This window comes from Protopterus annectens, chromosome 12.part0, assembly GCF_019279795.1.
Source record: "Protopterus annectens isolate FY-2018-M chromosome 12.part0, PAN1.0, whole genome shotgun sequence".
Taxonomy (NCBI): Eukaryota; Metazoa; Chordata; order Ceratodontiformes; family Protopteridae; genus Protopterus; species Protopterus annectens.
This window is the reverse complement of record NC_056746.1, coordinates 173,632,805-173,658,469: the sequence shown is the minus strand read 5'-3', so window position 1 is coordinate 173,658,469 and position 25,665 is coordinate 173,632,805. Positions and strand designations below refer to the sequence as shown.

General features: G+C 40.5%; 1 protein-coding gene across 1 annotated transcript in view; it reads left to right on the top strand.

Moving 5' to 3' along the window:
- Positions 1-25,665, top strand: part of PKD1 (polycystin 1, transient receptor potential channel interacting) — a 2,476,043-nt gene that overhangs the window by 1,183,447 nt on the left and 1,266,931 nt on the right. The window contains exons 21-22 of the mRNA XM_044088902.1: positions 3,179-3,338; positions 11,116-11,268. Of these exons, the coding sequence (XP_043944837.1) occupies positions 3,179-3,338; positions 11,116-11,268 (313 nt within the window). The remainder of the gene's footprint in view (positions 1-3,178; positions 3,339-11,115; positions 11,269-25,665) is intronic.

The following is a 25,665-nucleotide window of genomic DNA, read 5'->3' as shown; positions in this document are numbered from 1 at the left end:
GAAGTCTGAGGGTTTATCTGGCATTAGAAGATAATGTACATTTACTACTCTTTACTGTCTATATCTAGTTCTATATAATTGTATACAACAGTAAAGATACTAAATGGAAAAGGAGCCATACTAGCTTGTCTTCTGTTACATATACTCACAAATTTAGCACCATCAGTTAACACTAGTAGAAAAGTGTAGAAGAAAACACTCAGAAAAACAGTCTTAAGGACTAAATTCCACTACCTACCTATCTTAACCCTAATTTACAATATACCCTATAATAAATACTAAAAACAGAGGAGTCAAGAGTGATTGAAATTTGGAAAAAAAGACTTTCACTTATTGTGATTGCAGGAAGAGTTCTTGTAAATACTTCTGAATGAAGAGAAAGCATATGACATCTGGAGTAAATCAGACATATAGGGAATTCTGGGTAGGGGAGGAGTCAGAATCTTGGATCCAAAAGCTCTGGTAGAAGGTGATGCGGTCAGATCTGATAAAGCCAACACTGAATCGGATGAAAATAGACAATATTAGATCTTATACTGTTCAAGTTTATATTTTACTTGTTTAGATTTTCTGCCAATAAAACAACTAATGTGGTAATATCAGTTATTTTACTTTAGTCTTGTTCATCTCTTTTGGTTTTGCTCTACATTTTATGTGTAGACGATCAGCAGCTTATGTTTTCATTCGATGCATTTTTTTTGGGGGTGGGGTCAAGACTGTTTTGAGGAAGACTGTTTCCATGCTGCTCTCTAACCCTATCCCAAATATAGGTCTGCGCCGCTTAACGTCCTTCTGCAAAATGCCGAACCACATTTAAGTCCATAGCGTACAAGCAGGTGTAAATGCAATTGCTGTTCTGCAGACAGATGTTCAGAAAAGCGCAATACAGAGTATAGAGTGTTTGCATTAAGCACACCGCTCAGCGTTCTATGGGATAGAACCTGTCCTGGATGTTAAGCAGCACATACCTGTACACAAACACTGTAATTATTTTAAAGAGACAAGCTGTGTTACTATGTTGTGCATCAGAAGGCTGACTGCATCCAAAAATGCTGTACCATGAAACCCAGCAGGAGACAGTTTAGTTTACAATCCCTTGGACAATATAGAAGTTGTGAAATCATTACTGACTTCAAAGCACATAAAAAGGAAATTGAGTGGAAGGCATGGAATCTGTTGAACTCTAATGTAATAAAATACTTTTTTCTGCAAGATAAGAAGACATGGCATTTGGCTGAAGTGGGGCGGTACTCGAACCATGTTTGAAAAGTTTTTTACACACCTTGTCATGGAGTTATGGACTGGCTTACAGAAAGGGATCATGGGTACAAGAAAATGAAAAAGGGAATGAGTGTATAGTACAGATACCATGGTATATTATAGCAGGAAGCTGTGCACAAGACTAACTACTGGTAAAGTAGTTCATAAGCAAGCCCCTTCTGTTGCTGTATTTTTTCCTGTTTCTTTATTACTATAGCCATAATCTTACAATAATAGCAAGTATTGCTAAAAGTACTATATGAAGATTCTTGACAAAAAATAAGTAAATAAACAGAGTAAGCTTCTGAAAGTCAACAATGCTCAGAAGATTGTTTCACTAGCTCTTGCTGCTTCTCAAAATAGAAAACATGTTGAGTTCTTGGACAGCATCCCATAACTGGCTAAAACATAACTGTCTACACCCTGCTTGTGGAATGTGTTCATGACTTCCTTTCCATTAAATTTCATGTCTGTTTTTCCAAAATTGCTGTTTTCCTGTGTTATAATGAACAATGAAAGTAGTGATCTTACGTACCCACTTGTCACTCACAGCTGCAGCTATGTAATTGGTCTTAATCCCATAGACCCAGTTATTAAAACAATAGTTGACTGAAATATGATGCATCTGATGCAAAATAAAACTAATGGGATGCAGAAACTGTGTTATATCTTTATCTGTTACATCCGTACAAACCAAAATAGTTTTCAGAAATATTAAAGTGAGACTAAAAATTCCTGTGATCTTAGTTGAATTTGTGTAATCTTTTGGCATAAGAATTGAATATTTAAATACAGCTAATCATCTGTCTTTGCTTTCAATTACTGTTTATTTCAGTTATGAGTAAATGACACTGTTTCTTTACAGCCTGAGTTTACCTGCATGACAGATGAGCCATTGTGCAAACAGATCCATGGTCACAGTCAGGGAGCCTTTTTTTGTTGTGCATGGAACACCATGAAAATGTAGTGATTCTCTATTACTTTCACTAAGTTTTATACAGTTGTTGAGCTTTTAGTAGGATCTGCAGCCATTAAGGATAGTGATTGTATTAACTCAGTTATGAAATCTTTTGAAACTCTTTTATGGGAAGAGTACTTTGAACAGATACTCATTTCCAGAGAAAGCAGTATGGAAGGACAGCTGAGGTGCCATATAAATGACAGTCAAACCTTTGTGGTAACATAAAGAAACAGTGCAGAATTACCAGAGCAAATGTGAGCAGATACAGGCAAATATTATTTGTTCTTTGACAATTTTGTTCATGTAGTAATAATAAGCTTGTGGCCAAAATCTCTCCAGAAACTTAGCTGTGAAGCATGTCAAACTACTCCTGTTTTTTTTCCATTCTGTGAACTTGGGGTAGGTATACATAAGTTTGTGAGGGGGTCCCTATATAGAGGTCATGCAGTGGACTCGACCTCTGCCAAAAAAAAAAAAAAAAACCTTACCTCAGTTGTTCCCTGAAAGTATTTTTTTTATGTATCACCATTCAGTTTAATGGTTGTGGACAAATTGAAACGATTCCCTTAGCCACAGCAGCTCTTTACATAAATAGTATATTGGTTACCCCTAGTAGTAGTATTGACAAGTTGAACAGGTGTTTTCAGTAAGAATAACAACAAGAAAGCATAACTGAAAAACAACAATATTGTTTCATAATCGTGTATTATCAAATGTGTAGCAAGCGACTGAAAGTAAATTCTAACGGTAAAAAGAATGAGTAGTATTATAAGTGCCAGGTTTTGGCCATAGTTTCCGTTTGCAAGAAAACAGGTTGAAAATACCATAAACTCTTTCATCTTTACCAATGAACAGAAATGAAAACACCTGTTTAAAGAAATGAAAATAACTGTCTAGAGTTTTCTTACTCAAGTAATTTGTCTCTGAAATCTTCTAAATACTCTATTCTTTTTGCAGTTCCATGATTGTGCACCTCCCCAGTCCACCTGAGGGATTTTCAAGCCTTCCTCTCTGGATCCACAATCAGACACGGACAGTTCTTCAGGATATTGTAAAGCAGGGCGATCCTCAACATGTCATTGAGTATTCCTTGTCTCTAATCATTACTTTAAATGAGGTAACGACAAAGCACTTTGACATGAGTAAATCTCTCTTCACTAATTTTTTTTTTTTTTTTTGCAGATGTAGTTGTAGTAAAAAGTCAGTGTGGTTATTGATTTCTTAACTAGTCTTGTATAAAACTTTCTGGAATTATTAGTAATAAGGGGAGGTGTATAAAGTTACTGTAGTAATGACTTTGTGCTGTTGAAGTGTTCTGCTGTAATGAAGAACAGAATCCAGTACAGTTGACCAAAATTTGATTAGGAGGACTGTGGTACCTTTGTTAACTTTGCTAGCTCACAGCACTCGGCTCTCCATTTCTGTTCTTAGTAGGGATACATTTTTGTAGAGTCTGAATGTTGTCCCCACTTCCACATAGATTTTTGCTAAGTGCTTTATTTTCCTCCCACATTCCAAAGACATGCCATAGAAGAACTTGATAATTGTCCAAACTGCCCATAAGTATGTGTGCCATAATTAGTGCAAACTATGTACAAGGATCCAATGACAAAAGTATGAATAGTGTTTGGAAACAGGTGTGAATCAGGGTTCAGCTCTTAGCTCTCTCTGGTCATACATTAGCAAATAGATTAGAGGGGACAGATCAACAAAGGTGCTATATGCAGATGATGTGGCACAATAAGCAAACTGTGAACAAGGATTTAAGCAAATGACGGGACTGAAATGTAAATCTGAAGGCATATGGGATGAAACTGAGTACTAACACATCTGTCATGGCAGCAAATGGAGAAATCACGAGAAGCTGAAAATTGAGATAGAAAGAAAAATAGTGAAACAGATTAACAGCTTCAGGTATCTGGATAATATACTTGAGGAGAAGGAAAATTTAAATGAGGAGTTTCAAAGTTAAACTCAGATTAGCTGTGGCCAGCAGGCACAACGTTTTGGGGGTAGTGTGCAACAGAAGAAAGAAAAAACTGCCGCAATTACAAAGTAGTGGTGCTACCAGTGCTTCTGTATCACAGAAACCTTGACAGTGATTGCAGAGTAGCTGAAGAAGCTTGAGGTGATGGGCATAAAGTGCCCCAGAAGAGTATTAGGATGCACACTGTGGAACAGGCAAAGTAATGAGGACATTGCAGCAGAAGGTAGAGTAGTCTCAGTTGCAGCAAAACTCAAAGGGGAAAAAGGAGATTTTGATAGTCATGATAATGATGATGATATGTGTGCTATATATGAGTATGTGCTGGGGGTGTGATAGTATGCATTCCTGTAAATTCTGCAATAGAGTAGATTCCTGTACTGGATTAATTTCTCTATCCTATACTCATTTTGTGCTGGGATAGGCTGTGGCTTCCCCATGAGCATGATTTGGTCACAGTAGGCAATCAAAGAATGAATGAATGATTGAAAAAGAGGATTCACCATAACCTTTTTACATTTGCTAAATCTTTTCAGTTACTGGAAATTGTTTGAATGGCAGTGTACCTCAGAGCCATAGATTGTTCATCTAGTGCTCTGTGCTGCTCTCTCAACAATAAGATCTCTTCTTCAACTGGGGCTTGAAGGAGGAGCACAATGTTGTCTCTATCACAGAAAATAAACCAATGTCCATTCTCAGCCTTGGCAATGACAGTTATGCCCCCTAACACCTTGCGTCTGAGGAGGCTGCCCTCTTCACCCCATCTTAGCTACACTTCGGGTGTGCCTGACCCTCTTCCCATGCAAGTTTGTGGCACTTTGCAGTCAGCAATATGTTACTAGTGCTTCTTTTGACTGTCCACCATAGACTGTGTTAATCCATTAGTCCTTCCATCCATCCATTCATCCATCAATTGATCCACCTGTCCATCTGTCTATCTTTCTTTCCATCCAGCCATCCGTCATACTAGTCAGTTTCAAAGCTGCTTGTCCTGATGAGTGTTGTAGTGATAGGAAGCTAAGCAGGACAAACCAGATATCTCTATTTCCAGCCATTGTCTCCATTTCATTCTGGGGATCCCCAGGCATTTCTTAGTCATTTGAGACATGTAATCTCTCCAGTGTGTCCTGAGTTTGTTCTGGGATCTTCTCTGAGTTGGTTGTGTTTGGTGCACCTCCCATGGTAGGCAGCAGTGACGCATCCTTTTTATTTGCCCAAACCACATCAACTGGCTTCTGAGAATCCAAATGAGAAGTAGCTCAACCCTGAGATCCTCGTGCCATGCTCCATACTCGGTCATGGATGCACTGAGGCCCATAACCCTGTAAAGGAGCATCAATTCTTTAACTTGTATCTGCAATTCCATCCAGTCAATTACTACCTTAAACCTGTGACCAATGGAAAGAACAGGGATGTAGATTGGCTGGTAAATTAAAAGATTCATCCTAGGACTCAGTTCCTACTTCACCATCCTGGTCCAGTACAATACCTGAAAAACTATCACCGCTACACCCATCTGTCAGTCCAGCTCATTATACCCTCTCTCCATCTCCTGACACCCTGTACCTTCATTTGTGGCAGTAAGACATTTAAGCACCTAGTTCAAGAAAAGAACGAGTGCACATTGGAAATCACAGTCATTTGAGACCACTTGCAGCTCAGAGGACAGTATCACTTACAAAATAGAAAGATAAAACTTTTTATTCATGCAAATTGGATACTTTCCAGATCTCAGCTATGCTTTATTTCTTTTTCATGAAAATTACAAGTGGAATGGGGAGACAGGATTTACTTTTGGTGGTAAGAGTTCTACACCCACTGTGACTGTATTTGGCACAATGCCAAGAATGTGGATACAACTTTCATTACACAAATGCAGGAATTGAATGCTATGTAACAGCAGCCCTAGATCCCCATATTGCCATAGCACCTCCCACAACACATTCTTGGGATTGCCCTTAGAGGCCTTCTCTGTGTTCACAAAGCAAATCCTTTTGTTGAATTTCGGTGTGTAGAATCATCGTTTCCTAAATACTCCAGAAATGGATGATCTGAACAATGCAAAGAAAAATTCTGTTAGCTCTGGCTTTGAGCTACCACTGTCAAGTTCAGAGATGGCACAGAGCTGCAGACTAGTTCAGAATTTTTATCTCTGGTGCCATAAATCATCACAGAAAAAATTCACATAAATCTAATTATTCCATAAAGAATTGAGCATATCCTGTCACACATAACAAGGATCTTAACACATTTGTCAAATTTTTGTGGTAAATTTGGACATCAAGAGTAAAGCTTAAAAGACATGTTGCTACAGAATCTTCTGAAGCATTTAATAAGTTTGTATGTTTGTGTAAAGACAAGTCATAGTCATTTGTACTGATGGTCTATCAAGCAAATAATCATTTTATAAAAAAATGTTAAATAATGTATTAATTTACGCTTTCTTTCCCAAGATTTGCTATTTCCTTGCCTGTATTCTGAATTCTTATTGGATACTTATATAAGACCAATACTTCCAACACTATTACAGTATAGTTGTGGTGATTTCAAGTTTACCCAACAGTACTTGTTGCCTCACAGCCATACTCTGGTATATTTTCCATTGTTGTATGCTTATTCACTATTGACCACATTATATGCCATGTGCTATGAGCATAGCCTCCTTGTTGCTGCCAAAAGATGCAGTTGCTTAAAATATTGCTGGACAAGTAGAACAGAAAAGAATAATCAGTTCCTCTTCTGGGGGGGGGGGGTCCACTACTGAGTAACCCCAAGGTTCTGGGGTGTCAAGTGTTATGTTTGTTTTCTTACATCTAAGTTGTAAATATTATAAAGAAAATCTTGTTCACATGGTACCTCAGTGTTTGATAGGCATTTTTTCAGAATGTGTCATATGCTCAGAAATTTCAAGCCTAAAACGCCTTTTTGTGTACGTTCAGTTTGCACCCATAACTTTTTTGGTCTGGCTTCTTTAACTAATTTCCCAACTAATAACATACAGTATTAGAAAGAGCAAGGAGTTAAAATAAAGTGGTACTAAGATTGTTAGTCTAGAATGTTCTGCAGTGGAGAAATGAATCTTTCTTTGCCTCTTACTGTTTATGTTTACAAATTTATGTTCAGATTTTCATAACTGAGAACCCTACATGTTATTGAAGTGTATGGTGTGAAATACCAATGTGGGAGACAAGACATTTCACTGTCAGTGCTGGGTTATTTCACATTATTCATGAAATATTGTTAGCTTGCTAGTAATTATAAAAATAAGCAATATGTCCATATGTACTTAAAACTTCAAAAATGAGTAACTTACAAACTGTTGCATGACATTAAGTGACACTTAGATGTTGTTGAAGAAATTGTCTTTGATATTTGCACTTTAACTTTCACATCTTGAGAGATATCCAGTATGATTTATTTTAATTATACAATTAAGCATATGTTTTATATATCTTGATAAACATGCTCTTATACAAAAATGTATTGTTGTCATGTGAAAGCTTATGTCTGGTTAACAAAAATGTTCTAACAATATGTCTAGGTTTTACAGTTTTCAAGATATGATTTTTGTAAAAAGTTTGCATAAAATCTATTTTGGGGTTTTTATGCATTATAATATATTATAGTATTTATGGAAAAGACTATGCATGCACCAACTACTTCACTGTAAAGAATACTTCTTATTCATAATATTGCTAATTATACAGTTGTAATAGCTTAGATTGTTCACAAAATATTTATATCTGTTTATGTTATGCTTTTTTAAGATTATTTTTCTGAAAATGCGCTAAATGCAAGATGTGTGCAGGTTGTTAGAGGTGTGACATTTCACACAACATAGGTGTTAATGAGTTAATTTCTTTCTACAGATGGTATATTGTTGGTATATTGTTGCTGAGTAATGTGAATGTAATATATTACAAAGATGTGCCCACTTTTAAAACCCAAGAGTTTTTAAATCAAGTCTGAACTGAAGAACTGTCACCAAATGTTTAGAGAAAATGTGATAAACAAGTGTTCTGACTACCCTAAAGTACTCCAATGTGTTAATGGGTATGTGTCAGTATCAATGGAATAGCAGTCAGTTTTCTAGAACTCTTCTGCTGGTTGCATGCTCTATAAACATGTTATACATGTAAGCCAAGGCATGCTAATAATATCATCTCGTTTCTAACGTCATATCATGTGAAACATGAATACAGTTTCTGATTCTATAAATCAAAAGACAATGAAATTGTTTTGGCAGTAGCCCAGCTGCAGTTTTAGCTATCATCCACATTCCTTTAGTTTCAAGCCAGGCCTGGGAATTTAGTTCTGTTTGCTGCCATCAAGCCTAGTTATCCTAAATTGGAAGATATTTTTAGGAGTGAAGAAATAGCACATCACCTTACAGACATTCATTAGCGTGTTTAATTTTGGTTTTGACTATTAATCATTACTGTGGTCCTAGAAAATGACTTGGACTTCTACAAAGCCTGGTTATGTTCTTATGGCTTGATTTCATAGACATCTGTTTGAGTTTGGATTACTTTGATAATGCAGACCTTTCACAGCTGATAAAGTCCAGGTTTTCAAACTTTCTGTTTTAAATTGCTCTAGTTGAACAATATATATATATTTTGTGCTTGGGAGCAGAAAGAACTGGTATGTGAGAAGTAAGAGTAGAGCAACTGACATCAGCTCACCTTCTTGGTTAGAGGTGCCATGGTTGGTGTATGATGGAGGATCATGATGGCAACCCTTGCTTAAGCAGCGCAGTGCACCGAAAGTGTAGAACGAAGCTTTGGTGCTATGACACTAAAGTCAGGTGGAGCTGAATAGAGAGACTAAGGACTGAAGCAGTAAATCCAGGAAACCCCTAAACTCCATCATGGATGGGATCAACACTGATGGGGGAAATGAATGGATCTAATACAGTGGCCAAAGGAGAGTCTTGATGAATGTAGGGGGTCAGGTGCCAAAAAAGAAACAATTCTGCATTCCATTTAAGGGAAAGAAAAGGCAGTTCAGAAGAAAATAAAAAGCTAACCAGGGCAAAAACATGTCAGGGCAGCTGCGATCCAACAGAGTCCTGCCTTCTCTTACTCCTCAAATCCAAACCTAACCCAAACCCTCTTCTCCTGACATTCTTAGGCTTGTCTTATGCTTCATTTGAAAGGGCATGTATTTACTTTATCTGCCTGCCTACTCTGGGATGCCCCTTTTTAATCTTTACTAATATTGATGAATTTCCTTAAGTGGGTTCTCCACTTGAGACAACCCAAGGAGAAACATCCCCTGTTGAGATCCAATCTGTGTGCTGGAAAATCTAACATTACCACCATGTGAGCCAGGAGTTTCAATAGCTCTCAAACTTTTGATTTGGAAAACTGTATTTCTAGTAGCCACAACTTCTGACCAAATGATTTTGGAATTGTAGGCTCTTGTGTGAAAACAGACCATCCTCATCTTCCACAAAGTCAGGGTTACCTTCTGCACAAATCTAACCTTTATGGCCAATGTAGGAACATAAGTTTCTTTTAAACAGGCAGTTAGCTTCACAGAATTGTCCCCATCTCACAGAGTAAAAGGATTCTGCATACCCTCAATGTACATAGGCTACTGAAATGTTACCTAAATAAGACTCAAGAATTGAGAAGAACAGACCAGCTATTTACAACATGGGAGGGCACACACTGCATGTCAACCGCAGCAATGACAGCCTTCCTTGTAGGGGGAGGTTATACCCAGGACATCTTGGAAGCAGCTGCCTGGTTGTCTTTGCACTTTCAAAATGCTGTAACTTGAACATTACCTGCAGAGCCAGGGCAGGTTTTGCCATGCACAGCAAGGCCAGACACCCCAAACTATGTAAGCTTTGGGAGTTGTCTTTGCATTGCTGTAACAGTGAACACTAGGAAGCGCATAGTACAGTTGTGTAGATAGAGTATATTCACTGTTGCAACAATATTTCTATCTTTCCACCCCCTCTGTTCATGACTCAACTCTCCTTGTTAATAAGGAGAAATTAATAGTAGGCACTAAACAGCCTATAATTGCAAAGTACCTTGCTAAGGTAAGGGAAAACAGCTCCTGTACTTTACAAAAAAAAAAAAAAAAAAAAGCACCAATCCCATGGTTGTGGTGGGTAGCCATTCACCTTTTATTTCCACCTTTACTGTTTTCTAACTGTACAAAATGCCGTCTTCCTCAGGTTTGTTTAGTCCTTGGAGAGGAAACTTTGAAGGTTCTTCTGCATGGGTTGTCATATCTGGGAAGATGGTGCAGGCAGATGTCCCTATTATACCACTAGCTTCCTAACATCCAGGTAAGTAGACAGCCACCTTACCAAAATCAGTAATTATGAAAAATTCTGGAAGTTAGGCCAGGCCAGACCACTGGACTTCTGAGAAAAAAATATCCCAAGAGTTAGCACTATTGCAACAGTGAACATACTTGAACATCTACAGTTATGGAAATTTCCTGCACAACTGTACTTTCTCTGAATCCCAGCTACAAAAAACATCCACTAGTGCTTCTTCATGTTTTTGGACCCTTAGGACCATATCCATGGAAAGGCATAGAGGCCATCCTACTGGTGCACTGGCAAGAGGGCTCTACAGAGGGCATGGATGGATGCCACCTTTTTAAATGAAATGCAGTGACACTCATAAGTTGTGAACCTCTGCCAGGCGTAGAGGGGGAAGGGTGCTGAGCTCTTAGTCAGACCAGACATTGGGCCATCTGGGACAGAAGTCCCAGTAATTAGTACTACTCACACATCTACTACTACTACTATGGTAAATTATTACACAATTATTAATTAGAGCAGATTTTTTGTCTGGGAATGCAATATAAAAACTGTCACAAGTTCAAGTGTATAATGTACCATTTCTAATGAAAAATTTTAAATTACTTATTTTTTTTTAAGTATGAGAAGAATATGTCTGTTGAATTGGATTCGAGTGATGAAAGAGACATTCGAACGTGGACACGAAATAACATCTCTGACATTCTCAACGCACTGAAGGTCAATACTGTGGATGACATAGAGCAAATCTCGGCAGCCTTGGCACAGTGTACGGTAAGGGAATTGGCCATTGTAATTCTACAATAACTATTACATAAATAACTATTACTAAAGATGCGTGTTGAGACAGACTGAGTAAATGACTGTTGCTCTTGAGTGTGACATTTTTCCCTTAAGACACTGGATGCTTGGACTTTTTTCCCTGAATCTGTTTCAAGAAAGGCAAATTATTCAACTTAAAATATAATTTCTGATTTCATTCCTTATTTCCATTTTTTAAAAAAGGGTCCTGTTAAGTACATGTCTAAAAGTTTGAGAGATTTGTATATGTACTTTTAACATATCTTTTGTATCTGTCAGTAACATCCATACTTTTCATTAATAATGTTGGTGTTGGAATAGAGCAACAAGAAAAAACTGCTCAGTTTAATTTATTTGCTTGGTTTTATTTGCATATGTTAGCATATTGGGCTTCAAATGTATTTTAGCCATTCGTTTTGAGATAATTTAGCTTTTATGGAAAAAGAAGACACAAACAGATACCTTTAATATTTAATAGATATCGTAAACACCCATGACAGGAACATTCAGTATTACCATAGGAAGGAATACAACTAAAAAGTGCTGTGCATTACTTCAGTGCTGTTGTAGAGGGTGCAGTTTTAATATGGAAGAATTGCTTCCTCGTTGATCAAACTTTCTGGATCATAATGCTGGGGAGTTCGGAGCACAAGAGCTGCAGAGGGGAGAGGTGTACATGAGTTAAGTGAAGCTAACTGAACAGAAAACACTGCCAAGATGATGTATTATGGTTCAAGGAAATAAGTCAGACAACACAGGGAGTACTGTTGCAGAAACATAGAGGAACTTCATGTAGACAGCAGAAAAGCTTAAAGGTTCAGAGCAACAAAATAGAAAATCTTGGACTTAGAGCTGATGTAAAGCAGTGTCAAACAGAAAGAAGAGATGGCAAACAAAAAGTGAAAGAATCCTGGTGAAAGTGCTGGTTACTTTCCCACATGTTAGAAATGTCCAGAACAACAAACGTGTTCACAGCAAAAATGAGCTGTCAGTAAACTTGATACAGTTCTGTGAATGAATTATAGAAGAATTATGTTTATTTGTTTATATTTATTACTCACACAGTTAAAACATGGGACAAGCTCATTTTCAACACACATCCAGGCAGAAAATGTCCAACATAACACCTGAAATTAAAAGCAGGTAAACAAGACAGAAAAATAGAGATCCAGTCATGGAGGTTAACCACCAAGAGTGTATAACACGGACTTGAGTGTTAAATCAACTAAGAACATGATAATATTTTCACTGTTATGGCATGTAAATATACAACTGTATGTAATGAAGAAGGGTGCAAGGTGTGTTACAGGTATGAGACGTGTAGGAAAGCATTACCCCCATATGAACAGGTAGGGGAATAAAGGCTATAGGCAGAGGAGGGTGTCACAGACATAGGACACAAAAGTAACAAAAGATAAAAATACATTTTGTATTTTATAGAATCCATTGGAATGTAGAAGAGGGAGCCATAAGGAATGTCTGTGCCAAAAAATGCCATTCTGAAAGAAGGATTATACTTGTCCGTGCCTAGAAAAAAAAGGAAGACAAGAAAGAAGAAAAGTAATGAAGTTGAGATGATAGGATTACTAGTATATATGGTCTAAATGAACTTCAGTAAAGCTCCCGTTAAACCTGTAGGGGATGTAAGTAGGACCAAGACTGAGGAATGGGACGTGCAGCATGGATGAAAAGCAGAACAAGGGTTAATGGTGACAGGGATGATGTCATGAATAAGAAAAGTAGCAATATGGTACCAGAGAGGTCAGTTCATAGTTCAGTGCTCGTCACTCTGTTCTGTTCAGACATGTAGGAGACTACAGAACATCAGCCTCTTCAGTGATGACATGAAGATAGATGCTACAATAAAGAATGGGGGGAAGACTTTAAGGAAAGACTTTAAAAGGCAGTGGCAAGAGATGTGGCAGTTAGGGTTTAATGCAAACAGAAGCAAAATACTGCTTTTGGGCCATAAAATCCCTGATGTCAGCTGAGTGTGAAATTGCTGGAACAGGGACAAGGAGAGCATAGGGGAGGGGATAATCATACTTGATTGACCATCAAGAGCAGAGTGAAAGGGATATAGCAGTAGGCAAGCCAAATGTTGGCTGTACTTGCAAGAGGATAAATTCTGGAAACAAGGTGGTACTGCTTCTGTTCTACTGTACTGAACCCTGATCAGGCCGCACTTTGTACACTTCTGTAGGACTGCACGATACAGACAGAAAGAGAGATATCAGGCTAATGGAAAGAGCCCAGAGGAAAACCAACAGAATGTTGGGTGGGATGTCAGGGCAAGGATGTGGCAAAACGCTATAGGAGCTAGAACTGTTCTCACTGCAGACCAGAAAATACAGTGGGATATGATATAGGTGCATAAGATTTGTCAGGGAGATTTGAAAAGTTCACCCTGAGCAGGAAGGAGGAGGAAGAAGGGGAATAACTTGTAGATGTGGGAGCAAACTACTGCTTGGTTATGTGGAAATTGTTCTTCACTGAGAGGGATGTGGACTTCCAGAGTAGGCTGATGGAAAGAGTCACAGAAAATAAAAACTTGGATGCATTCAGGAGGGTATTGAACAAGTCAAGAAAATGGAAGAGTGAATGGAAGTATAGAGGGAAGGTAAAACGTTAAATTTACGTAAAGGACAGAGTGGAGAGGGTGATTGTGTTCTTCTGTTGTCAGGCAAATATAATATAAAGTGGGAAACTTGTTTATAGAAGAGGAAGAATGCAGAAAGATATTTAAGTATGGTAAAGTTCCCAAAGAAGAAAAGGTGCAGAGACCCAAAGTGTTAAAAACAGAGAATTTTGAATGAATGAAACATATTCTAGCAAACAAGAGAAGGAAAACAGTGAAGGAATGAATAGAAATATTTGTTTTATTTATCTGTCTATCTAACTGTTTAGTTAACTGAAGTAGTCCAGCTGGGAAGAAGCGCTCTGCACTGAATGATCGGGAAGAAAAGCTCTAGTGAGATACACAAGTGACAGATGAACATTAAGATTAATAAAAAAAACTCTTGGCGCACAGAAATATATGCAAGGTCTGTACAGCAGTTCCCCCTATGTGAGTCGAGTTAAAAGATAGTGAAGGTTCAACCAGAAGAAAACACGCACCAAAACATTGCACTTAATATAACTTTCATTAAAAATGGAAAATAATAATCTCCCTGCACTTCCCAATATGTGTGTGGAGGGACCCCTCACCCCCCCAAACATATACATGATAACTCTATGGTTGCACCAATATAATACTGGAAGAAGAGAAAAGACCACACATTACACTGGCGGTGATTTTTATGGAGAACAGTGATTTTGGGACTACAAAATCAGTGTTAATTCATTTAAAGCTCGTGTACTAGAAGGTGAGCCCTGTACCTTGTATACATTATATACAGCTGGTATGGGGAGGAGAGGAATGACTAGGATTAGTCCTGGTTGCCTCTCTTCTTGGATACAGAAGAAGCTGGCATGGGGAGGAGAGGATTGACTAGGATTAGTCATGGTTGCCTCTCTTCTTGGATAGGGAAGAGGCATGTGATTTTGAGCACACACTTCACAGTAGAATCCCTGGTGAAGACCAGGGATCAGTTGGAGGTGCTTGGCTTCAAGGGTGGCAGGGTCATTTGATCACAGTAACGGTAAGTGTGCCATACATCACAAAGGCTCATTCATCTGTAGCCCTGTGGATGTGAAACAGCATGTGCAGTAGTTAAGGCTTAAAAGTACAAAAAACCCTTTCTGACTCTCTTAGTTAGAGATCCTCTTGGGTGGCTCTTCCCTGAGTAAAGAAGATAAATGGGCAGAGTTGTAGCTAGCTAAGAATGTACCCAGTGTCATCCTCTGATCTAGTGCCCCTACAAAAAAGTCTCTTCCCCTATAGCAAACTGCTTGCTACATTTGTAGCAAGGAGTTGCTATAGCTCATACTACATCCAGAGCACTATAGTGCTCAGTTTTGACTGCAAATGCAATACTGGCATTTTAATGCTGGTATGCAGAGAAGAGAGAGACTGGGATCTGCCATTCACACTCCCTGGCACTTTCTGCCCAGACTGGCTGCCTCCTTCACCCCACCATAGCTGTACCACTGTAGTGTATAAGGAGGGGGGGCTAACATTTGGCAGGCAGCAAGGCCAAAACAAAACGAAAAAAGAAATCTGTGGTTTTTAGATGTATAGTCATATGTGAATATTAAGACTATATATATGATTAAATAACTGGCAGCTGAAGAAGAGTCTAGAGACACTGGAAATACTGATAGTAAAGGGAAAATGTGGATACAGAAGGCACGCTAGGATTAAAGAACAGGATTAAAGTACAGGAGCTGAGGTCATGTCATAGATGTAACTAGCTATTTTTGTGCTCAGTGCTATCCCTCAGTCTGGTGTTCCCTCAACTTTAAGTTATGAAGCAAAAAAAAATTGAAAAGGCTCATCTTCTCCTTAAGATGAGTTGCAAAGGCGAAAAACAAGAAAATCACTTTTCTTCTTTTAAACTGCTAAACTGTAGAAAACTGCTTTTATGTAGCAAGCAGTAGCTACAATTTATGCAATGCACAGATCATCACAGCTCTTCAGTTGTGACCACAAGTGCAGTAAAAGCTTTATGCACTGAAGACTGACATGTGATCTGAAGATCAAACCCCATAACACTCATCTGGCATACATAACTTCTCAGCACAGGAAATCTAGACAAAGCCAAACATAATGGGAGACAAAGGCCTAAAAAACGGGGACAAGTTTTAAATATTGCTCTTATTAACTTAGAAGGTTGATAGAAAAGGAAGTTATGTACTCATAACGTTCCATGTGAGGTGTCCATTTCCACCTTCATTCTTACTAGGATGGGCTTGGATCCGACTCAGCCTTATATGCAAGCTTGAGGTCTTCCACTAGCTTGTGGCTAAAACCCTATCCCAGCATGCCCTAGGAACATCTCCCAGATCTTGTTTGCAGTCATAATAATAATAATAAACAATTAATTTTATAATATCTCAGAGTGCAGTCAAGAAGGTCAGAGAACAGTGATCTCATTGGAGCAACTTGGTCTTCCAGGAGTAAAATCTGTCTGGGGGAAAGGAGGGTGAGGTGTAAGAATGAAGGCGGAGATTGACAACACACATGAAACGTTGTGGTGAGTACATCATTTCTTTATGTGTTGTTGTCCAATCTCGCCTTCATTCTTACTAGGATGGGACAGTGTCCCTATCACCATTTTTCTTGGGTGGCTCAAGGGAGAATATTCTTCAGAATTGTGAAGCCAAAAGAGGCCCTGTTCCTGGAGGCCAAATCGACTTTGTAATGAGTGATAAAGGTATGTGGTTTTGCCCATGTCACTGTAGCACAAATGGTATCAATTGGTAGTCTAGCTAGAAAAGCGGAGGAGGTTGCAATGGCTCTTGTAAAGTGGGCTTTAACCTTCTGGGGGAGAGCTCTGTTCTGAGATTTATAGATATTGGTTATGCAACCTGAAAGCCATTTTGATAGTGTCACTTTAGAAACTGAGGTATCTTTCTTTGAATCTGAGAAAGATATAAATAGTTGGTCAGATTTTCTGAAATTCTTACTCTTGTGTAAATAGAAGTGTAATTGTCTATGCACATCTAGCTGATGCAACATGTATTCCTCCTTATTTTCATAATTTGGGTAAAATATTGGAAGCTCTATAGATTGGTTCAAATTAGATTCTGAACAAACGTTTGGAAAAAAGGAAGGGTTTGTTCTTAAGGATACCCTGTCCTTGTGGAAAATCAAATAGGGGGGCTTTACTGACAAGGCTTGTAGCTCTGACACCCTTCTGACAGAGGTAATAGCTACCAATAGAATAGTTTTCATGTCAGAAATTTGAGTTCGCAAGATGATGCTGGCTCAAAATTGGGAAAAATTAAACAGGATAGGACAAAATTTAAGTCCCATGGTGGCAGGGGGGTCTCTGATAGGAGTTCGTAGTAAGAGAGTACCTTTTAGGAATGCTTTGCACAGCCTATGAGACATTATGTTGAGACTGGATTCACTGATGTGGAAGCTAGAAATGCTGCTAATTGGACTCTTATGGTAGCTGCAGCCGCACCCTCATTGAATAATTTTGCTAGAAACTCTAGAACGGAAGTTACTAGGGCAGTAAAGGGGTCAATATGGTTATGAGAAGCCCATAAAGAGAATCTTCTATATATCTTTCTTGTTGAAGCCTTGTGGGAAGAAAGAATGTTACTGATGAAGAAAGGTTAGGAAATTTGGCTATGGTTGGAATCGGAGCAGCCAAGCTGTCAATTTGAAGGTCTGAAGGGAAGGATGGAGCATTCCTCATACATGAGTCAGAAGATCTGGAACTGGGTCCAGAATCCAAGGCTCCTCCCAAAGATGAGGCCACAGGAAGGAGAACCAGATTTTACGAGGCCAGTACGGGGCAATGAGTATTAAGTCCCTTCCCAAGCAACTGGCTTTCTGAAGAACTTTGGATATCAGTGAAAAGGGAAGAAACGCATAGAGGAGACCCAAGGGCCAGTCATGAACAAGTGCATCCCTTGGTGACTTACCCGGAGGGGGGATAAGGGCAAAGTAGCTGCTGCATTTGGCATTCAAAGATGTAGCAAAAAGGTTGCAGCAAGGCTGGCCCCATTTGCGGAAAATCTTTTCCACTACCTTCTGTTTTAGGGACTACTCGTGAGGCAGCAGAATCACTCTGCTGAGTCTGTCTGCTGTTGCTTTGGATTTCCCCGGGATGTGTGTTGCTATCAGAAAATGTTGGGAAGATGCTGCCCACTGCCATACTCTTAGGGCCTCTTGACAAAACACGGTAAGAGCTTGTTCCTTCCTATTTGTTTATGTACCATACAATTGACATGTTGTCTGTCTGTATTGCTATAGATGTTCTTCATGTTTCACTGTTGCAGTCATTACATTTAGGTTATCTACCTGCAGGTAACCCTCAGCAGGCTTGAATATCAAAGTCTTGGATCCCTGCATCGGACGCTGTTTCTTCTTCCATGATGTCAGGTTGTCAGGGGTATAAAACATGCAGCTGATGCCATTACATCAGTCTTTCTTGCTGCGCGGTGCCCGAAGCAGAAGCAGTTTACAAGTTCCGGTCGACCGACTCCTGAAATTTTCATTTTTGAGTTTCAGAACCAAAGTCTTCAAAAAAAAAAAACTAAGTACCCCATTAGGAATCCTTTTTCTTGCTCTAAACCGATGTCAGTAAAAGTTAACAATTGTATTACCTGTGGAAAGCAAATACCTCATAAAGAGTTTTATTCTTACTGCATTCCTTGCTTAGGCCCAGACCACGATGTCCGTCGCTGTCAGTTTTGTGCCTTATTCAACCCCCAAACTATTCGTTGTTGGTTTATTTTTGCAGCAAATTATTTTGGTACTCTGTTTAACTATCCAGGAATGGCTTTGGTAAGTCATCCGACTACCGACATTCTGAAAAAACGCGAAGATAAAGACAGAGACAGACCACATAGGTCCAAAGCTGCCAAAAACACTTCCGTTAAGCTAGTCGCCAGTTCACCAGTACTCAGTGAGGCGCTTTTCCAGCCCCTGATACCCACTACTTCAGATTCGCAAGCCTCTGCTGAGACCCATTCGGAGTCCATTATGCCGCGAGATGCTTCTTCGACCATGGAACCTGCGGATGTCTCTATCTTGGATAGGTCCGGAGCCACTGTGCAGGCACCGGCTTCTGAGGGTGTATTCAGGCCTACTGACTTGCATTTCAAACTGACATCATCTTCTTCTTCAAGGCCTAAAACTCGACCCATGCCTAGAAAACCGACTTCCAAACCACATGATCAGGCCCATATGCCTAAAAAACAAATGATAAGAATGGCTGAAGACCTCATTACTTTAATTAGGGGAAGCCAGCCTTCACCTTCTAAGAGACCTAGAACTGATTTTCCTTCTGATTCTTCTGATCAGGATTCTAAAATTTCTGTTTCTTCTGATTACCGGGATTTGCCCTTATCAACCTATGAGGATTCTGATGCAGAGGACTCCATTCCCTCTGCTTCCCCTCCAGAAGATTTTTCTTTTGGTGAAACCTTGCACACTCTTAGGCAGCATTTCCGCTGGGAAAGCCAGGATTACTCTGACTCTAAAAAGAGGCTTAGGGAATTCTTACTCCTCCCTCAACACAGGCCTTTAGCTATCTTTCCTGTCCTGGACATTGTAGATGATGCCTTCTTGGAATCTAGCCTGGCCCCAGACACTTTACCTCCAGCTCCCAGGAAACCTGACAGGTATTACAGAGTACCTGACTCTCACAAGTTCCTCTTCAAGAATCCTACTGCGGACCCAGAGACAATTTCAGGACCTAAAGGCATTAAGGCTACTACTGCCAAAAACCCTACCCCCTCTGATAGAGATTCCAGGGCCTTGGACAGATGGGGTAAGAAGGTATACACTTCTGCTACTTTGGCCATTAGGGCCTTAAACTGCCAGTTTCATATGTTAAAGTATCAGCAGCATGTTATGGGACTACTTAAACAGAAAATTATGTTGATTCCTGACTGTGCTGAAAAAAAGAATTACAAGATTTAATGCATTCTGCTGAACAAGTTGGTAAACATACTTTGCAATGTGGTTTTTGACTCTTTAGAAGCATCTTGCAGGGCCGCTGTCACCGGGTCTGTTCTTAGAAGGCATGCTTGGCTGAGCAAAATTTGCCGCATCATGTTAAAGCTAAATTACTGGATGCTCCCTTAAACCAAGACCGCCTGTTTGGCAACAAAGCAGAAGAAGTCCTTAAAAAGATGGAGGAAAAAGCTAAATCTATGCAAACTGTTAAAGATTTCCTGCAAGTGCAGCCTCCCAGATTTAGTAGGCATTGGCCTTCTAAGAATTGGTCCCTTCCTGTCTCTTCCAGGCCTTCTCAGTCCAAACCCAGGAACAGCAGACCACCTAGGCTACAGTCTCAAGGTACTCACAGGCCTAAGCAGTGGGAGTCTCCCACTTCCAAAGCTGGAAGTATTAAGACACCCCCTGTGGAAAAATGTCACAATGACTTAACCTTAAACCTTCCAAGCCCTGCTCAACTGCCTGCTCCCTTAGGGGGAAAGATTGCCCAGCATGCAAAAAACTGGGAACTCATTACCCAGGACAAATGGGTTTTAAATATAGTTTCCCAAGGATACAGATTTGACTTCTACACCTTACCAATCCCAAACAGTTGGCCAGACCTACCCCAAATCAGTGGGCAGTGGCTCAACAGCAGGTTCTCTCGCTTCTAAGTATCAGGGCTATTCAGCCTGTCCCAGCAGGGGAAAAAGGACAAGGTTTTTACTCAAGCCTTTTCCTGGTACCCAGAAAAAACAGCTCCTGGCATCTTATCCTGGACCTCTCTATTCTAATCACCTTTTGGTAATCCCAAAATTCAAAATGCTAACACTTCAACAGCTGCTTCCTATGCCAGGCAAAGATGCCTGGTTGGCAACCTTAGACTTAAAGGAAGCTTACCTGCACATTCCAATAAGGAATTTTGCAGAAAATACCTAAGCTTCAGAGCAGGCTCCATGCACTATCCGTTCTCTGCACTTCCCTTTGGCTTATCTACTGTGCCCAGGGTATTCACAAAGTGCCTAGCTCTAGTCATTGCATTTTGCAGGCAAAGAAATATTCAAATATACCCATACCTGCATGATTGTCTAATTCAGGCAGAAAGCCAGGACATGCTACTAAAATATCTGGCATTTGTAAAGAAACTTCTAACCTCGCCGGGGTACACCATAAACGAAAATAAATTTCATCTAGTACCCTGGCAACAAATTGTATTCCTGGGAGCAAGCTTGAACACAACTTCCCAGATGGCTCACCTCACACCAGAGAAACAAGTTTATTTGACAGCCTACTTCAAACTACTGGCCACAAAGACCCAACTATCTACAAGGAAAATCCTGCAAGCCCTGGGGTTCATGGCCTCTTGCATTCTACTAATTCCATATGCAAGACTGCATATGAGGAAACTACAATGGTATCTAAAAAGCCTATGGTGTCAACATTCTCAGGACCTGGAATCAATGATTCCTGTCATACCTTGTATAAAGACAGAGTTCCTTTGGTGGGCAGAGGCCTGCTACCACAACAAGGGGCTCCCATTCACTCTACCCCCTGCCGCCCAAACCCTAACAACAGATGCATCACGCTATGCATGGGGGGCTCACTTAGCAGGGCAGTGCATTCAGGGCAAATGGAACCCAAGTCAAATGCACCTGCATATCAATCAAAAAGAAATATTAGCTGTACAGAATTCCATGACAGCCTTCAATGACCACATTCTTCCAGGACTATTATTGGTAAAAACAGACAAAACCACTATTATGTGGTACATAAACAAGCAGGTGGGAACTCACTCGTACCCTCTCTGCAGACTAGCCATGGCTCTGTGGAACACAGCCTTGAGCTACCAAGTGCACCTACAAGCTCAATTCCTGCCAGGCAAGCTAAATTCACTGGCAGATGACTTAAGCAGAAAGCTCATGGACCCACATGAGTGGAAACTGGAACCAAAAATATTCAACCTCTTGAGGAACAAATGGGAAAATCCAGAGATAGACCTGTTTGCCTCCCCTCACAACTACCAATTGGACAAATTCTGCACAAGGACTTCCCACAGTCAAGCTTGGAAAGTGGATGCCCTGTCCTTCACCTGAGATATCCTCTCAGTTTATGCCTTTCACCCTCTGCCTCTCTTCTCGAAAGTTCTGCTAAAGATCAAACAAGACAAACCAAGGACAATACTGATTGCACCAGACTGGCCACGCCAGCACTGGTACCCCTCTTGCATAGTATGTCACTGCTGGAACCATGGCACCTGCCTCAGACTCCTTCCCTGCTGTCCCAGCAGGAGGGCCAGATTCTGCACCCACAGCTTCAAATTCTGAACCTTGCAGCCTGGCTAATTCCTTGAGCTCTCCAATAGCATCCCTCAGTAAGCAGGTGCTAAATGTCATTCTGGAGGCAAGGAGACCTACTACTAGAAAATCCTATGCTGAAAAGTGGAAAAGATACTGTTCCTGGAGCCATACTCAGGGGATGGGCACAACAGTGCCCAGCTTACCTCATATTCTTCAGTGCTTAACAGAGATGCTCCACAAGGGCCTTTCCTTCTCGTCAATTAAAATTCATGCCTCTGCCATTTCAGCACATTATAATACTGAACCACCCCTCTCCTCTCACCCACTGCTAAAGCAATTCCTCAGAGGGGCCAAAATTTTAAGACCACGCAGGAGAGCCCCTACTCCAGCCTGGGACCTTAACTTTGTATTGGAAAAGCTCATTTTACCTCCTTTTGAGCCAGCTGTAACTGCAGAGTTGAAATTCCTTTCTTGGAAAACAGCCTTCCTTCTACCATCACTTCAGTAAGAAGAGTGTCTGAATTACAGGCCCTCATGGCAGTTGAGCCCTTCATCATCTTCCATGTAGACAGGGTGTCCCTCAGGAGCAATCCTTCCTTTATGCTCAAGGTGGTGTCTAGTGTGGCCCTTAATCAGTCCATTCATTTGCCTACTTTTTTCCCTAATCCACAGAACAAAGGAGAATAAATACTGCACTCTTTGGACATGCACAGACAACTTAGATTTTATTTGGACAGGACTAAGCCTCTCAGAAAATCTGAACAGCTGCTAGTTGCCTTTGCTGCAAGGGCAGAAGGGACGGCCATTTCAAAGCAAACCATTTCTAAGTGGATAGCCCACTGCATTCATTTCTGCTATAAGCACCATGGAAAACCTACCCCACAGGGGATAAGATCACATTCCACCAGGGCTGCATCTACCTCTACAGCTTTTCCCAGAGGTGTCCCTACCAGGGACATCCTAGAAGCTGTTACCTGGAGCTCTGTACATACCTTCACCAAGTATTACCACATGCCTATTTTTTCTAAATCCAGAGCTGGTTTTGTCACTGCAGTCCTGCAGGGCTTAATAGCTGGTCCTAATGCTTTCTAACTTCCTCCTCCCTTCCTTAGCTTTGGGAATCAACCCAAATGTAATGACTGTAACAGTGAAATACGAAGAACATAGTACAGTTGTGTAAATGTAGATGTTCGAGTGTATTCACTGTTGCAGTCCTGGTTACCCTCCCTCCAGCCCCTGACTTCTCTTGGCTATACCTTTCTTCTTGTTTAGTGTATTTCAGCTTTCTGGTGTATTTGCTTTTTGTTGGAGGTGTAACCTAACATATAATTGCTTCCCATTATGGGGGCACCTGACATCTGGGACAAGAAAACTGATGTAATGGCGTCAGCTGCATGTTTTATACCCCTGATGACTTGATGTCATGGAAGAAGAGACAGCATCCGATGCAGGGATCCAAGACTTTGATATTCAGGCCAGCTGAGGGCTACCTGCAGGCAGATAACCCAAATGTAATGACTGCAACAGTGAATACACTCAAACATCTGCATTTATGGTAAGTGTACACAACTGTACTTTCCAAGCAGCAGAGAGTCTTGGAATGCTTGCAGCAGACATTGATGTGCAAATGGGCCTCATGATCCTACCATGTACCTTGCACTGTCTTTCCCAGTTAATATCCTTCCCCCCAATCTGAGAGGCATCTGTGGTCACTGTGGCTAATGGCTGGGAAGTACAAATGGTCGGTCTAGCATCACATGGGTGGAGAAAAGCCACCAATGAAGGTCTCTTTGGCAAGTTTCTGTTATCATTATTTTGTGTGACATTGGCAAATCCTGCAACGACCACTGAGTCGAAAGTACTCACTGTAGAATTCTGAATTGTAGGCATATTAATGAGTTAGGGTTATTGTTGTTGCCATGGTCCCAAAATTTTTAGGACTATTCTTGTTTGCACTTGTTTCTTTGAAAGAAAAGTTGACACCTGACATTGAAGGACTTGAACTCTTTCTGGAGGAAATCTGGCCATCATGTTTTCTGAATCAAATTCTGCCCCTGTAAATATGACATGCTGAGAAGGCAATAAGGCAGATTTCTCATAGTCTATTGTAATTCTCAGCTGAGAGCAGAGCTCTAAGGTGGTGTCTCTTGCTTTTATTAGTAGATGCCTGGTGGTGGAGGTTAGGAGCCAGTCGTCTAAGTATGGAAACACCCTGAATGCTAGGCGCCTCAGGTGAGCTGCAACTACTGCCATACATTTGGTGAATACTCTGGGGGCTGTAGTGAGGCCAAAGGGCAGAGCTTGAAACTGGTAGCGACTGGCTCCTAACCAAAAGTGCAGGTGTCTCCTGGGTCGCCTGTCCATTTTTATGTGGTAGTACGCATCCTGGAGGTCTGTCAAGCACATCCAATTGTCTTGTCCCAAAAAAGGGAGTATTGACTGCAGTGTTAATGTCTGGAACTTTTACTTTCTTACTGATTTGTTTAGATTGCTGAGATCCAGAAGTGGTCTTCAATCCCCTGTTTTCTTTTGAACTAAAAAGAATCTTGAGTACATTCTGGATCCTATTTGGTCTGTGAAGTCTGTTTGGATGACTCTTTTGTCTAGCAACTTTTGAATTTCTAATGTTGCTTGTTCCCTTTGACTGGGTACAACGTCTGGGATCTTTCTTATGTTTGGGACAGGAAAGGAAAAGGGTACAAAGTAATCTCTGGATATGATGCTTTGTATCCATTTGTCTTTTATTTATTGCCAGGCTTCTGGGTACAGAGATAAGCGGCCCCTGACTACCTCCAGAGATGGACAGGTGGGCCTCCTTTCAAGAGCACTGAAAGGGCTTACCAAAGAAGGGTTCTCTGTCACCTGGATTCTGCAGACCACCTCTGCCACATGGTCAGTGTTTTCCATTACCACTTCCCCCTCTGTCCCTGGGGAAAGATTCACCACATGTGTCCTGGAAAGCTCTCTGAGATTTTTAAAACCACATCTTTCCACTTCCTTTCTGACCTTTCGGTATGGTCTAGTAGGTAGGGAAAAATGGACTCCTATGGCAGACAGTCTTTCGTTCCTGTTCACACCTGGTTAGTGTGTCTTTGACTTTGGGCCCAAAGAAAGATGAACCATCAAATGGTGCATTCATAAAGGAATATTTAAAAGGTTCCAGAAAGTCACACAAGCGCATCCAGGAATGTCTCCTTAAGGAAATTCCTGAACCTGTTGCTCTACTCATTCCATCTGCTGCATGAGAGATCAGCCTCATGGAGGAGTTGATGACTGAACTTATGGTAGAGAGCTGAGAGGAGACTCAATCCTATTTAGGATATTTAGAAAAGTTGTATTGAGGCTTCCGTGGTGGTGCAGCGGTAGCATTGTTGCCGCACAGCAAGAGGTTCTCCTGTTTGATTTTTGGCTTGGTTTGGGAGTGCCTTCTGTGTGTAGTCTGCATGTCCTCCCTGCGATCGAGTGGGCGTTCGAAAGACATGCGTTGAATGGGCATGCCTTCGTTGAAGGTTGGAC